Source organism: Euleptes europaea, chromosome 1, assembly GCF_029931775.1.
Source record: "Euleptes europaea isolate rEulEur1 chromosome 1, rEulEur1.hap1, whole genome shotgun sequence".
Taxonomy (NCBI): domain Eukaryota; kingdom Metazoa; phylum Chordata; class Lepidosauria; order Squamata; family Sphaerodactylidae; genus Euleptes; species Euleptes europaea.
In genome coordinates, this window is record NC_079312.1 from 7,160,674 (window position 1) to 7,173,757 (window position 13,084).

A 13,084-nucleotide genomic window follows, 5' to 3' on the forward strand; every position below is an offset into this window, starting at 1 on the left:
ACATGTTAATTATTTTTATATACTTAATTGCTGTTCCATATGCTTTGTCTAAAAAAAGAAAAGCAAATATGAAGTTAGTCTATTATTATGTTTGTTACCATAAACAGGATTGGGCCCTGGTGCCGTAGAGCCATTAACCACACCAAGGGGGTGAAAGGAAAAGGTTTATTTGTGATCACAAATAGGTGCCCAAGCATCCCCTCCTGCTCAAGGCGTGCATAATTTATACCTTATCACATTGGACGGGTGCATTTTCTTTGTAAGGCAAGCACAATTCTTCGTTCTTCTATTGGCTAAAACTAACACCATCTAGCTTGAGTATACTGTGCATGTAGCCATCCCATAATAGACCATGGGGGCAGTAAAGTTTAATTATATATTTCTCAGGAGGTGTGTTTTTCATGGTTATACGTCATTAGGTAACTACAGTTCACTTCTTCAGAAGTTCGACTGGACCATGTTGTGATTTTCAGCACTTTCTGAGAAACACCTTCCCTGCCAGAGCTGTGAATGCTAGACACACCTTGTTACAGCTACACAATTGCAGCTACAGTATGCTCAAACTTTCTACTCTTATTTTGGGCCTGGGTCTCTTGGGCCTGGATCTCATTTTCATTAATGTAAGTGTTATAAGGTGGGAGCACATTGTCAAAGATTTGAACTCTGGTCAATTATTTCATTGAAAAAAAAATCTTTCTTTGATATCCCTCTTTGAATCAAATAGATGTTACACTTGGTTGGGGGTGACCTTAGAGTTGGGGGGCTGGACATGGTGAGACACTATTCCTTCCCCCCCCCGCGCACAAAAGCCCTCCAAAATAATCAAAGGCAAGCTTGTAAAATCTTTAAAGAGGCAGAGACAGTTAACTTTCCTGAAAAACCAAACTAGCATATCTAAAAAAGGTGGGTGTATAATATACGTAACAAAATTATATTAAAAAACACAAAAAGCACTTTTGTTCTGATCCACCATGTATCTCAATTGATTTTTATTTTACTTGCAGCACGTTGTTGTCTCTCTCTCCGCCACCCCACCCCTGCAGGGAGAAGACGCTCTTCATAGCCAAGTGAGTAAAGACTTCGGAAGGGACTCAATAGAAGAGGAAGGAGATGGAAGAGCAGGACTCAGAAGGACCTGGATCTGGCAAAGAGCAAGGAAAGGCCCCCATCCCGTCCAAGCTGGGAGTGGTGTTGAATTCTGGGAGAAAACTGTGCCAAAGATCAGGGATCAGGAGCCCCTAAACTCAGACGTTCTTTGCCGACACTTCCGGCAGTTCCGCTACTATGAGGCTGACGGGCCCCGAGAGGTTTGCAGCCAGCTCCATGGACTTTGCAACCACTGGCTGAAGCCAGAGAGAAACACCAAGAAGCAGATCCTGGACCTGGTAATCCTGGAGCAGTTCCTGACCATCCTGCCTCAGGAAATGCAGCTCTGGGTCAGAGGATGTTGGCCAGAGACTAGTTCCCAGGCAGTGGCCCTGGCCGAAGGTTTCCTCCTGAGTCAGGCAGAGGGGAAGCGGCAGGCAGAACAGGTGAGGACTTTTCTTTCCATGTATGTCCAATTCCAGATTTGATATCTGACCTTATTCTAAATCAGGGGTGGGGAACGTCAGGCCCGGGGGCCGTATAAGGCCCGCGAAGTCATTTGGTCTGGCCCTTCGTGGGTCCTGGAAGATCTCAAGCTCAGAAGGATTTAAGACTGGCGATCTGCCCCCTCCCGCGGACAGGAATAGCCTCTATTCAAGGCAGATGTGAGTTTGTTTTGCCAAGAAAAGGAACCTATTCCCCCCTTGCAGAAGAGTCATTAGCAATGTAGCTGCTAGGACCACCCAAGAAACTGTGTTAACCCTTTCCCACCCAGGCCATGGAGAAACGTATTCCCTCTGTACTACAAGAGGGCTGGGGGCGGAAGAGGCGAATGGCCCTCGAATAATGTGACAAATATCCAAATGGTCCTTGGTGGAAAAAAGGTTCCCCACCCCTGTTCTAAATCTTTCTTGCCCGATATTTGTCCAAGTGTTAATTATCCAATAGAAGATTTAAACAAGCTGCTTCAGCAGCCACTTCTTCTAGGGAATTTCTCAGATAATTTGCCAGGGTTGAAAGAAAAACCTACCAGGTCTGCTGATAGTAAGGTGCAGAGTCTGGGAGTGGGGCAGGATCCATTCCTTGGTGTCTTCCTTTCCGTCTCTGACCTGTCTCCCTCGCTGTTGTTCCAGAGGTGGAGTCCATACGTGAAAGTGGAGGCTAAGTGCTCTGAGACTGAAAGAGCTCTGTTGGAGGAAGGGCAGCGGACTCAGGCCCAGAAGTATGTCCAAGGTGCCATCTCACAGCGTAAGGATTCGTACCTGGATGGGATTGGGGCACCCAGTGAATTTGATGGGTAGACAGTTCTGGTCAGGGAAAAAAACAGAAATGCTTCTTCACACAACTTGTGGCACTCAGTCTTCTATTCTGATAGCGAAGTCGGCCAAATCTGTGGATACTGAAATCCAGTAACTGGAGCTGTGAACAAGCAAGACAGATCATTCTAGAAACCTGAAAAGGGCCCCAGGTTTGCAGAAAAATCTGACACCTAAAAGAAATACATTGGGGAGATTAAAAAAAACAAAAATGATAAAAAGGATCACCTATATTTTAGTGGATTTCCTCAGTGGCTGTTGCTTGGCAACCACAGCCTTCCAAGGCTTGGTTCTGCCATCAAAAGCAAGGCGGAGGCCTATTTTGTCCTTTAAGGGATAACTCTTTGGGGCCAGGCCTGGGTAGGGTTGCCAGTTCCAGGATGGGAAATTCCTGGAGATTATGTGGTTGAGGCTGAGGAGAGCAGGGTTTGGGGAGGGGAGAGGCCTCAGCTGAATATAATGCCATAGAGTCGTCCCTCCAAAGCAGTCATTTTCTCCAGAGCGACAGATCTCTGTTGTCTGGAGTTTAGTTTTAATTCTGGGGGATCTCCAGGTCCCACCTGGACATTGGCAACCCTAGGCCTGGCAGCAACCTCTGGTTTACTTGATACCACCCAGCTTGCATGACTCAAATAGGTCTGGCTGCTTGGTACTGTTCAACATCAGCCAACCTATGAAACCCAGTGTGGTGCAGCAGTTAGAGCTTCAAAGTAGGGTCTGGGAGACCCAGGTTCAAATCTCCATCTTCCCTTGGAATCTCACTGAGTGATTTTGGACCAGTCATATATTTCAGCCTAACCTACCTCACAGGGTTGTTGTGCAGATAAAAAGGAGGAGAGGAGAATAATGAAAGCTGCTTTGGTCCCCACTGTGGAGAAAAGTGGGGTAAAATGAAGACAATAAATGATAAATCCAGCTGAAGATGGGAGGCAGAGAAAAGGTAAGGTGGTGAATGGCTGAGAAGAAGAGAATGAGGCAGGGAAAGGGGAGAGGATATGAGGGCTGCCAGGGGGAGGGAAAGAAGAAATAGTGTGGAGGGGATACATAGGAGAAAGTGAGGTGTCACCCCACAAGTCCTTGAGGGTTCTGTTCCAAGCAAGTGGGCCTGCCCAGTGGCCACACAACTGGGCCACAGTTTTCCTAAGTAGAGGTTGCTGGGGGGTGGGGAATGGGGAATGGGAACGCTTAACATAGAAGAGCAGATAAAGGTAGTTTGGTTGTGAAGGAGATAGGCTTGCCATCTCCAGCTTAGGAACTTCCTGGATATTTGGGAACTTGAGCCGGGGGAAGGTGGGGTTTGAGGAGGGGAGGGACCTCAGAAGGGTATAATGCCCTAGACTCCACCCTCAAAAGCAGCCATTATCTCCCTGGCAATTAGGGCAGTCCAAAAGGAGAGAAGGAAGCAGGAAAAAGGGAGAGGCTATCGGGAAACAGAAAGAGGAAATAGTGGGGGAGGAGGGAATGAGATGCCTCCCACATGTCTTTCCGGGTTCCCAGTTGTGTTCACTAACTGTAATGCCCGTAAAAGGGGATTAGCCAAATTCATGGAGGCATTTCCTCACATTGATTACAATATTTATATCCCACCTTTTTTCCATTAGAGGGACTCGATGTGGCTTGAGAAAAGGCAGACAAATCACAACCGAGCTATTCAATCTTGTGAATAAACAGAGCCTGTGTGTTCTTGGCAGCATAGGTCTGACAACCAGTTGCTAGGGGCCAGTAATGGTGGGAAAGTTTGTTTTGTGCTCATACTTATCGGGGCATCTGACGGGCCACTGTGGGAAATAGGATGTTGGTCTAGGGATGCCAGGCTGCGTTCAGGCATCCTCACCACCTTTGGGGAGGGGCGTGGGGCGGATGTGATGTCAAGTTATGTTGCATCTGGCTGAAAAACAGATTGGACATTAGTGTGTCAGTAGATGCTCTGGAAACTCCTTGATATTACCCTGAACATAAGAACATAAACATAAGAACATAAGTAAGGCCCTGCTGGATCAGACCAAGGCCCATCAAGTCCAGCAGTCTGTTCACACAGTGGCCAACCTGAGTTTACAGATGTGCTAAGGTCTCATCAGGGGTTTTGGCTAGATGTGACATCAAGGTGCCATGTGATGTTATTTTCACCTCCCTCTTTTTCTCACACCAGCCTGGACTCAGGGCCTGTGCGAGGGACCAGCCAGTGGGAGAATAGCCTGCCTGGGCTTTTGGTCTGATCCAGCAGAAGCCCTACCATGTTTTTGAGATTCAGAGTTCACAGGACAAGCTTCAAGAATCACAGAAGTCTAAAATGTGTTAGTGGCATTTATAGCCCACCAAGGCTCATGTGTATGTGCTTCTCTTCCGCCTCTCCCACAACTTACTACAAAGTGTTACAATTCTTTTTGAGAGTACATAGAGCAAGGTGCTGGGAACGTGGGTGTGGATAGCATGATACACACAAACAAGCAGAATAGGAAGTGGAGACCAGTACCCTTTCTTCTGCTCGTCTCTCCCTTGCAGGCAGTGAAGAGACAGTGTTGATCCATTCTCTTTATGGAGGTTTGGAAACAGCTGCTGCACCTCCCGACCAGGTAGGGGAGATGGGTGGGGGACAGCCGGGGTCTGCCCTGCTTGCTCAAGGGAGCTTTTCTCCTGCAGTTGTGGCTAAGGGGCCCAGGCAAGAGGCTCTGAACACTATTCCTTTTACACATGCCAAGCTCTCGATCTTGCTCCCTCCCAGAACTCCCCCTTCCAGAGTGCCGTCTCTGCCTGGCGACATCTCTAACTAAGGAATCTGCTTTTTCTTTCAGTTTCCAGTTTATTTTGAGGAGGTGACTGTGTATTTCACCTAGGCAGAGTGGGCCCTGCTGGATCCTGACCAAAGAGCTCTCTACAGGGAAGTCATGCTGGAGAACTACAGGAACGTGGCCTCTCTGGGTAAGGAACTTTCATAGGTGCCAAAAGTGCAAATTTCTGCCTTTGGGATGATGCATGTATCAAAATAATGAACAGCAATACATTGTTTTGAGGCCTGCCCTGCTACTTGGTCCCTTTTGGGTGGTGGGGTGAGAGCGAAAGCTATATTCAGCAGGGCTGGGCAGAGCTTCTCAAGCCACCTGGTTTGCCTGAGGCAACTGAGGCCAGTGTTGTGGCCATCATCCAAGTCAGAGAGGTTGTCCTGGCCTCATGCCAATGTGGGACAGAGAGGACCTCAGAAAGACTCTCAGTTGCCAACCATTAGAACACACTTGTCCTCCAAATTGGATTTTGGTTATTCCCCTCATCTGGAAAGGATCCATGCCCCTTCCACTGGTCTCCCTCTCTCTCTCTTTCCCTCTCTTTCTCCCTGTTTCTCTCTCTCTCCCTCTCTGGTTCTCTCTTTCTCCCTGTCTTCCTTCCTTCCTTCCTTCCTTCCTTCCTTCCTTCCTTCCTTCCTTCCTTCCTTCCTTCCTTCTCTCGCTTTCTCCCCCTCCCGCTTTCTTCCTCTTTCCTTTCTCTGTTCCTGCAAAGAGGATTGACCCCTCCTCTATTCTGGATCTGGGCTTGCGAGTCCACTGTGGGCTCACTAGCCACCCCTCAGTTTAAAATTTAAAAAATAATAATACCAGGGGTCAGAGATACAAACTTTATAGAAGACACAGGAGTCCCAATTAATGATATTATTTTTTACTTTATTTTTTACTTAAAATACAAGCATGCTTAAAAACAATAACACTTACAGTATTTTCTTTTATTGAACAATGTTATTGTTTTAAGCATGTTTGTATTTTAATTGGCTTTGCCTGTGTCTTCCATATCCGACCCTCGCAACAAATGAGTTCGATACCCCTACTTTAAAGGGCATATTAATGTACCCTTTAATGTACAGATGGAAAAAGCCACTGAAATGTTTTGCGTGTAGATGGAATTTCAAGGGAAGATCAGACCTCCTTGTGTGGGTGTTAACAGGATCTCTCTTTTTATTCCAGCAGGGGATGATCAGTGGAGTGAGGATGATGAGGAACTGCATCAGCTATTGCCAGATAAAATGAAGACTGAAGGTTTGAAAGGAAACTTCAGGAATCAAGGCAGACCTAAGAGGCAGAAAGGAATGCACATGGTCGAAAAGAGAGATAAACCCATTCCTGGCCAAGGGTGGGATTTTCTTGAACTAATCCACATAGCAGAGGAAGCATATAAGTGCTTGGAGTGTGGAATGAACTTCTCAGATCAAACCCAATATGATATCCATTTGCAAATACACAGTGGGAAGAAGATCCACCAATGCTTGGAGTGTGGAAAGAGCTTCCTTTGCAGAGCAGAGCTCCTCGGCCATCAGAGAACACAAGCAGGAGAGAAACCTTATAGCTGCTTAGATTGTGTCACAAGCTTCTCACAGAAATCAGACCTTGTTCAACACCAAAGGATTCATTCAGGAGAAAAGCCATTAATCTGCTTAGAAAGTAGAATGTCCTTCTCTGATGGAAGAAAGGGTCATGTACATATTCCAAAGCACAGTATAATGAAGGCACATAAATGCTTTTGGTGTGGAAAGAATTTCAAATGCAGATCACAGCTCCTTGTGCACCAAAAAACCCACACAGGGGAAAAACCTTTTCAATGCTCAGAGTGTGGAAAGAGATTTGGTCGGCATGGCAGTCTTCAAGAACACCAAAGAATACACACAGGGGAGAGACCTTTTCAATGCTCAGAGTGTGGAAAGAGATTCAGTTGGAGTAGTAATCTTCGAAGGCATCAAAGAACCCACACAGGGGAGAAATCTTTTCAGTGCTCAGAGTGTGGAAAGAGATTCAGTCAGCATGGCAGTCTTCAAGAGGACAAAAGAATACACACAGGGGAGAAACCTTTTCAATGCTCAGAGTGTGGGAAGAGATTCAGTTGGAGTAGTAATCTTCGAAGACATCAAAGAACCCACACAGGGGAGAATCCTTTTCAGTGCTCAGAGTGTGGAAAGAGATTCAGTCAGCATGGCAGTCTTCAAGAGGACCAAAGAATACACACAGGGGAGAGACTTTTTCAATGCTCAGAGTGTGGAAAGAGATTCAGTGATAGGGGCCATCTTCAAGCGCATCAAAGAACCCACTCAGGGGAGAGACCTTTTGAATGCTCAGAGTGTGGAAAGAGATTCAGTGATAGGGGCCATCTTCAAAAGCATCAAAGAACCCACTCAGGGAAGAAACCTTTTCAGTGCTCAGAGTGTGGAAAGAGATTCAGTCAGAAGGGCCATCTTCAAAAGCATGAAAGAACCCACACAGGGGAGAAACCTTTTGAATGCTCAATGTGTGGAAAAAGATTCAGTCGGAGTTGTAGTCTTCAACGGCATCAAAAAATACACACAGGGGAGAAACCTTTTGAATGCTCAATGTGTGGAAAGAGATTCAGTTACAGGCGCTATATTCAAATGCATGAAAGAACCCACACAGGGGAGAAACCTTTTGAATGCTCAATGTGTGGAAAGAGATTCAGTCAGAGCTGCAGTCTTCAAGAGCACCAAAGAACCCACACAGGGGAGAAACCTTTTGAATGCTCAATGTGTGGAAAGAGATTCAGTCACAATCGTAATCTTCAACAACATAAAAGAACCCACACAGGGGAGAAACCTTTTCAATGCTCAGAGTGTGGAAAGAAATTCAGTCAGCATGGCAGTCTTCGACAGCATCAAAATACCCACACCGGGGAGAAACCTTTTGAGTGCTCAGAGTGTGGAAAGAGATTCAGTCAAAATGGTAATCTTCAACAACATCGAAGAACCCACACAGGGGAGAAACCTTTTCAGTGCTTAGAGTGTGGAAAGCAATTCAGTCAGAGTTGCAGTCTTCAACTACATCAAAAAATACACAGAAGAAACCTTTTGAATGCTCAGGGTGTGGAAAGAGATTCAGTCGGTGTGGCAGTCTTCAAACACATGGAAGAACCCACACAGAGGAGAAACCTTTTGAATGCTCAAGAGTGTGGAAAGAGATTCAGTAACAGATGCAATCTTGAATGGCATCTAAGAACCCACAGACTGGAGAAACCTTTTGAATACTGTTGAGTATTCTCTCTGTTGAATATTCCTCTCCTCAGTTGAGACACTGCGATTTGATCTCCATTCTCTTAGTTGTTTTGAAAAGCACTCCCTTGAAAGCCAAAAGTGCAATGAAGGGGATCTTTGGGATATATTTGAGAGAGCGTGTCTTCCTGCATGTTCAGAGCACATTCCATCACAAAGGCAGGACATCACGAGGGCTTTTCCACCCCCACCCCCACCCCCACGCCAAAGCATGTGTACAAAGAGTATTTCATCAAAGTAATGGAGGACAGTAATCAGAATGTGGCCTCTCTAGGTAAGGCTCCCCTGTTGCTTGATTAATAGGCACTGAAGGCAGAAATGGCTCCTTCTATTTTAGGCCCTGTGTTTTTAAATACACAATATATAATAAAAATAGATTGTTGTTATATTAGATAGTGTTTAGCTCAACCCCTTTGGTTTTCCCTCCTCCATAGAAGGATAGTGATAGGGCTCTTTCGATGGAGTCTCTCAGTAGGGGAGTGGATTGAGTTCATATGCAGGCAAGGGAAGGCTTTTTACATGCATGGTGAATTCCCGAAGTATTAGTTTGTAAGGTATAATGACTGTTTGTAAAATTGAAAGAGCACTCCTGTTAAGGGCTGTTAAGGATTGAGCAGGGGTATGGCCAAGGAAGGTCAAGGGGCAGAGAGCCAAAACAGAGGCTTTTTAATAGGGTTACCTCATGAGGTGTTCTCAGCTCCTCAAGGAAGGATGAGATAAGAAAATCTCCTACATAGACACAGGAAACAGATTGAAATGTTTTTAAAACAAGATTGGGACTCTTAAGTAAGAGCTCAATTTTGCGGGGATCCATCACCACCTTTTCCCATCCTTGGAGGATTGTGGGATCTCTTCATAGGGAGAGGAGCACTTAGTGGCCCTTTGTCAAAGACGAAATAGATGTTGTCAGACTGGGATGTTGGATCTTGTGTGCCTTTGGCGGGTGCTAAGATACTGTGTCCTGGTGGCTCTGTCTGGGCTAGGGATTCCCTTCCCTGTGTGGAAGAATGGCCAGGAGAGTTTTCTGAAGTGTGAAAGAGAAGTTAAAAGAAGAACAAAATGCTACCTTGTTTGTACCTAAGCTCAGTGGGAAATGTTTATACAGTACTTTATTCAACATTGATTTATTTATTTGCTGCCTCTCCAGATGTGTACAAGCCAGCCAGGGCAGGCTGCTGCTGCTGCAGCGCGGTGCTAGGGAGAGGCCTGGAGTGGGTGGGGCAGCAGACTGGGGTCTCTGAAGCCGATGCTTCTACAGCTGGCAACTGTACTAGCTTGGGATAGGCGTGGCTAATGCAGTCCAGTACACAGTCCAAAAGTCAGTCCAGGAGAAAGGCAGCCAGTCAAGGCAAGAGGCAGGTGTGAGGTCAAGCCGGTCCAAAGTCAGGTCAGGAGTCCAGAAAGTAGCAAGGTCGAGGTACAGTCCAGGTCAATACACAGCAGGCCAGAGTGGCGCTTTAGAGGGTTTGCACTTCGTTGCTTCCACAGTTTCTATTGCCTTAGCCTTTCTTAAATACCTACCGTTGTCTGGGAGAGACCGCTCCTGCAAACACTCAGTCACTGTCTCCAGAGTCAGCCAGGTTCCTCCTCTGCTGCTGCAGTCTAGCTAAATGCCGGCGTAGCTCTAACTGGGCCCTTCCCAGTCTCCTCTGACAAGTCCCAGGAGACAGCTGTTCCCCACTGTCTTCCGGCTCTCCTGGCATCTCCCTGGATGTTCCAGGGTCGGGTGGCATCTGATCTTTCCCCGGCTGCTCTTCAGCATGTGCCTTTAAGGTCGGGCTAGGTAATGAATCACCCTCAGCTGCTTCCTCTGTCCGGGTGGGGGAGTAGGAATCTGACATTGGCTCTAGTCTTCATCACTCTCTGAGTATGTTGCAGGGCAGTCCCTGACAAGATGCTTGTTTGGGATAGCTCACAAAAATCCACATTGCCCTAAAAGAGTAAACAATACATAGATCTTCAGCATTAAGAACACCATTGGATAGCCTCCAAAATATCCACAGAATTGTCCTCAAGAGAGAAGCAGACTGTATAAAACAGCTAAAAAGATAAAACCCACTCTAAGTTAAAGCCTGGTTGTAAAGCAATGTTTTGGCCTGGTGCTTCAGAGAGATTAAGGGGGGCTCCAAGGAAGCTTCAGAGGGCTACCACTGAAAATGCCCCAATCTCTGGTGACTACCTGCCTCTGTATTTGGGGCCCCACAAAGAGCAGGACTTGGGAGATGGACCATAACTGAGAGGAGGACCAGCATAAGTAACACTGAAATGAGAAAGGGTTTGCATGCAGGGGAGGCTGCAGCAGATATTTGGGGAGGAACAGTTATCTGGGAGAACAGAGAAGGCACTGCCTGATGTCCAGGCGGTATAATGCAAGTGGCATTCTTGTAAGCTGCTATTACATTGCCTGGACATGTGGTTGAAAGGGGCGAGCTTGTTGCCATACAATATAAATGGGGCTTGGAGTAATTCAGGATTGCCCATTTGTGACAGCCACAGCGTAAATCCAATTCTGCCCTAAAGAGGCCTTGGGCACTGACTGAACGGCCTCTGTCTCTGTTTCCATTTTTCTCCACCCCAGCAGCTCCGGCCACGGCTTCAGTGGCTTCCCCAACACTGCTTCCTTTTCAGTTCCATCCCCAAGTGCCTGGGCTTTAAAGTAAGTGGTTGGAAGGGAATGAGATTGCTCCTTCCTTGAGTTTTATGGCCTTGCAAGAGTGTGAACGTGTGGTGGAGGCCTTGCTATGACTGTCCAGAGCAGCTCCATGTGACCTGGTGAGAGTGGGGGTGGGGGATCTGCAGAGGCTGCATTTCAAGCCAAGCTTTACGTTAGCACCAGTCGGGGAGCCCAGAACAAGCCTGAGGCAGCCTCAGAGCGAGCTGGTGAGAGCAGGGGAGAAGTCTCTAGGCGCTTGCTTAGAGCAGTCTGGGTGAGCCGCCAAGAGCAGAGCTGGGGAAGAAGAGAGAAAGAGAGAATTGGGGTAGGGGCAGAAAGAAAAAGAGATAGCTGGGGCATGGGGGCAGAAAGAGAGTGTTGGGGTTTGCGGCTGAAAGAGAGCTTGGCGTTGGGGAGCAGAAAGAGAGGAGTAAGAGAAGAGGTGACAGGACGTAGAGTGAGAGGCAGAGAAGAAGGGGGAGAACGGAAGAAAAAAATGTGTGGGTAATGTCCCCTCCCCGCAAGTTTCTTGAGGGTCCATACTTTTTAAGAAATATTATTGTAAGAAGCTTATATGTAGGACACCAAGCAGTGACTGCGAAGAGAAACCAACCTCAGTACAGAATAAACATGACCCTTGAATGAGAACCACCTTAGTTACCTTTGGAATTACAAAATATCTCTTGTATATAACCACCAGCCCTGACCTAGATGGCCCAGGCTAGCCTGATCTTGTCAGGTCTCAGAAGCTAAGCAGGGTCAGCCCTGGTTAGTATTTGGATGGGAGACCACCAAGGAAGACCAGGGTTGCTGTGCAGAGGAAGGCACTGGCAAACCATCTCTGTTAGTCTCTTGCCATGAAAACCCCCAAAAGGGGTCGCCATAAGTCTGCTGCGACTTGACGGCACTTTACACACACACACACACAACCACCAGCTCATCTTTGTCTGTCTGTTATAAGCCAAGTGCATTAGCCTAAATTATTCATTCATCTACGAGGAGACAAATAAAACCTTTTAAAGTTTTAATGCAAGAAGTCTCTTGTGTGTCGAATATTTCTGACCTTTATATACAAAAGCAAATAAAAGACAACCTCCATAATTCGTGACTTCTATGCAGAAAGTGTTTCTTTGGTGGATTCCCCAACCGTGAAAAGTGTGGAACAGAAAATAACATGAGACCGTCATAAGTCTCAGAAGTTATAGTGATAGTTGGTGAGGGAAAATTTTCTTTTAAAATAATTGGAGCTCTGTCATACCTTCCTTGGTTGCCACAACACTGATCTAGGTGGTTCAAACTGGTGTGGGCTTAAAATGCTCCCTCTCACCTTCCCAACCACTGGCCCTCTATTGGTGGGCATTGCCAGGCTTACAGCTGAGCTGGAGGCATGAAACCTTCTCTTTTGAGTGGCCGTTGGCCCACCCCTTCCTCTTCCATTCCACCAGGTGTGATCCCAAGAGCTTGGAAGAGCATCTGGGAAAGATCAGCCCAGAGGGAAAACCTACAGCAAGGTCCCATGCCTATGAGTGGGAGTAAGGGTGTCATGTCCAGAGTGGGAAACCCTTGGAAGTTTAGGGAGGAGCCTAGAGGTGGATGGGGTTTGGGGAGGGACCTAAGCAAAATGTAATGTCATAGAGTCCACCCTGGAAAGCAGACATTTCCTCCAGGAGTAGAAGCTCAGTGGCAGATCACCTGGTTTGCAAAGTTCTACATGGTCTTAACTTCCAAATCAATTCCACTAGACTCCCAGCTGATCCAGGAGGGTTAGCAACCAGAAGTAGAGATGTCAGGAACATCACAGCAAACTCTTTCAATAGCTGGGCATGCCTTGTTTGACAGCTGCCAACTCCTGTGAGCCAAATACTTGATCTGATTCCCTGTCAAATTCTCAGGCTGAGGTCTTTCACAAGACCTACCTCAAAATTATCCCAGTAAGGATTGAACCTAGGACCTTCTGCATGTCAAGCAGATGCTCTACCACTGAGCCATGGATCC

The 13,084-nt window shown here is 46.8% G+C and overlaps 1 protein-coding gene across 1 annotated transcript; it reads left to right on the forward strand.

The window, feature by feature from the left end:
* Positions 1–352: 352 nt before the first annotated feature.
* LOC130478426 (zinc finger protein OZF-like) lies at positions 353–12,540 on the forward strand. Its single transcript, XM_056850610.1, has 6 exons — positions 353–361; positions 1,275–1,307; positions 2,220–2,334; positions 4,905–4,975; positions 6,964–8,241; positions 12,535–12,540. Exons 1-6 carry the CDS (start codon positions 353–355, stop codon positions 12,538–12,540), a joined length of 1,512 nt encoding a protein of 503 aa, XP_056706588.1.
* Positions 12,541–13,084: the final 544 nt, after the last annotated feature.

What these genes read in the sequence shown, in the direction of transcription:
- LOC130478426 (XM_056850610.1), top strand. An exon ending in AGGCTGACGGGCCCCGAGAG is followed by an intron (nt 1,308 to 2,219) that starts GTTTGCAGCCAG and finishes CTGTTGTTCCAG; the next exon opens with AGGTGGAGTCCATACGTGAA. An exon ending in CTGCTGCACCTCCCGACCAG is followed by an intron (nt 4,976 to 6,963) that starts GTAGGGGAGATG and finishes CAAAAAACCCAC; the next exon opens with ACAGGGGAAAAACCTTTTCA.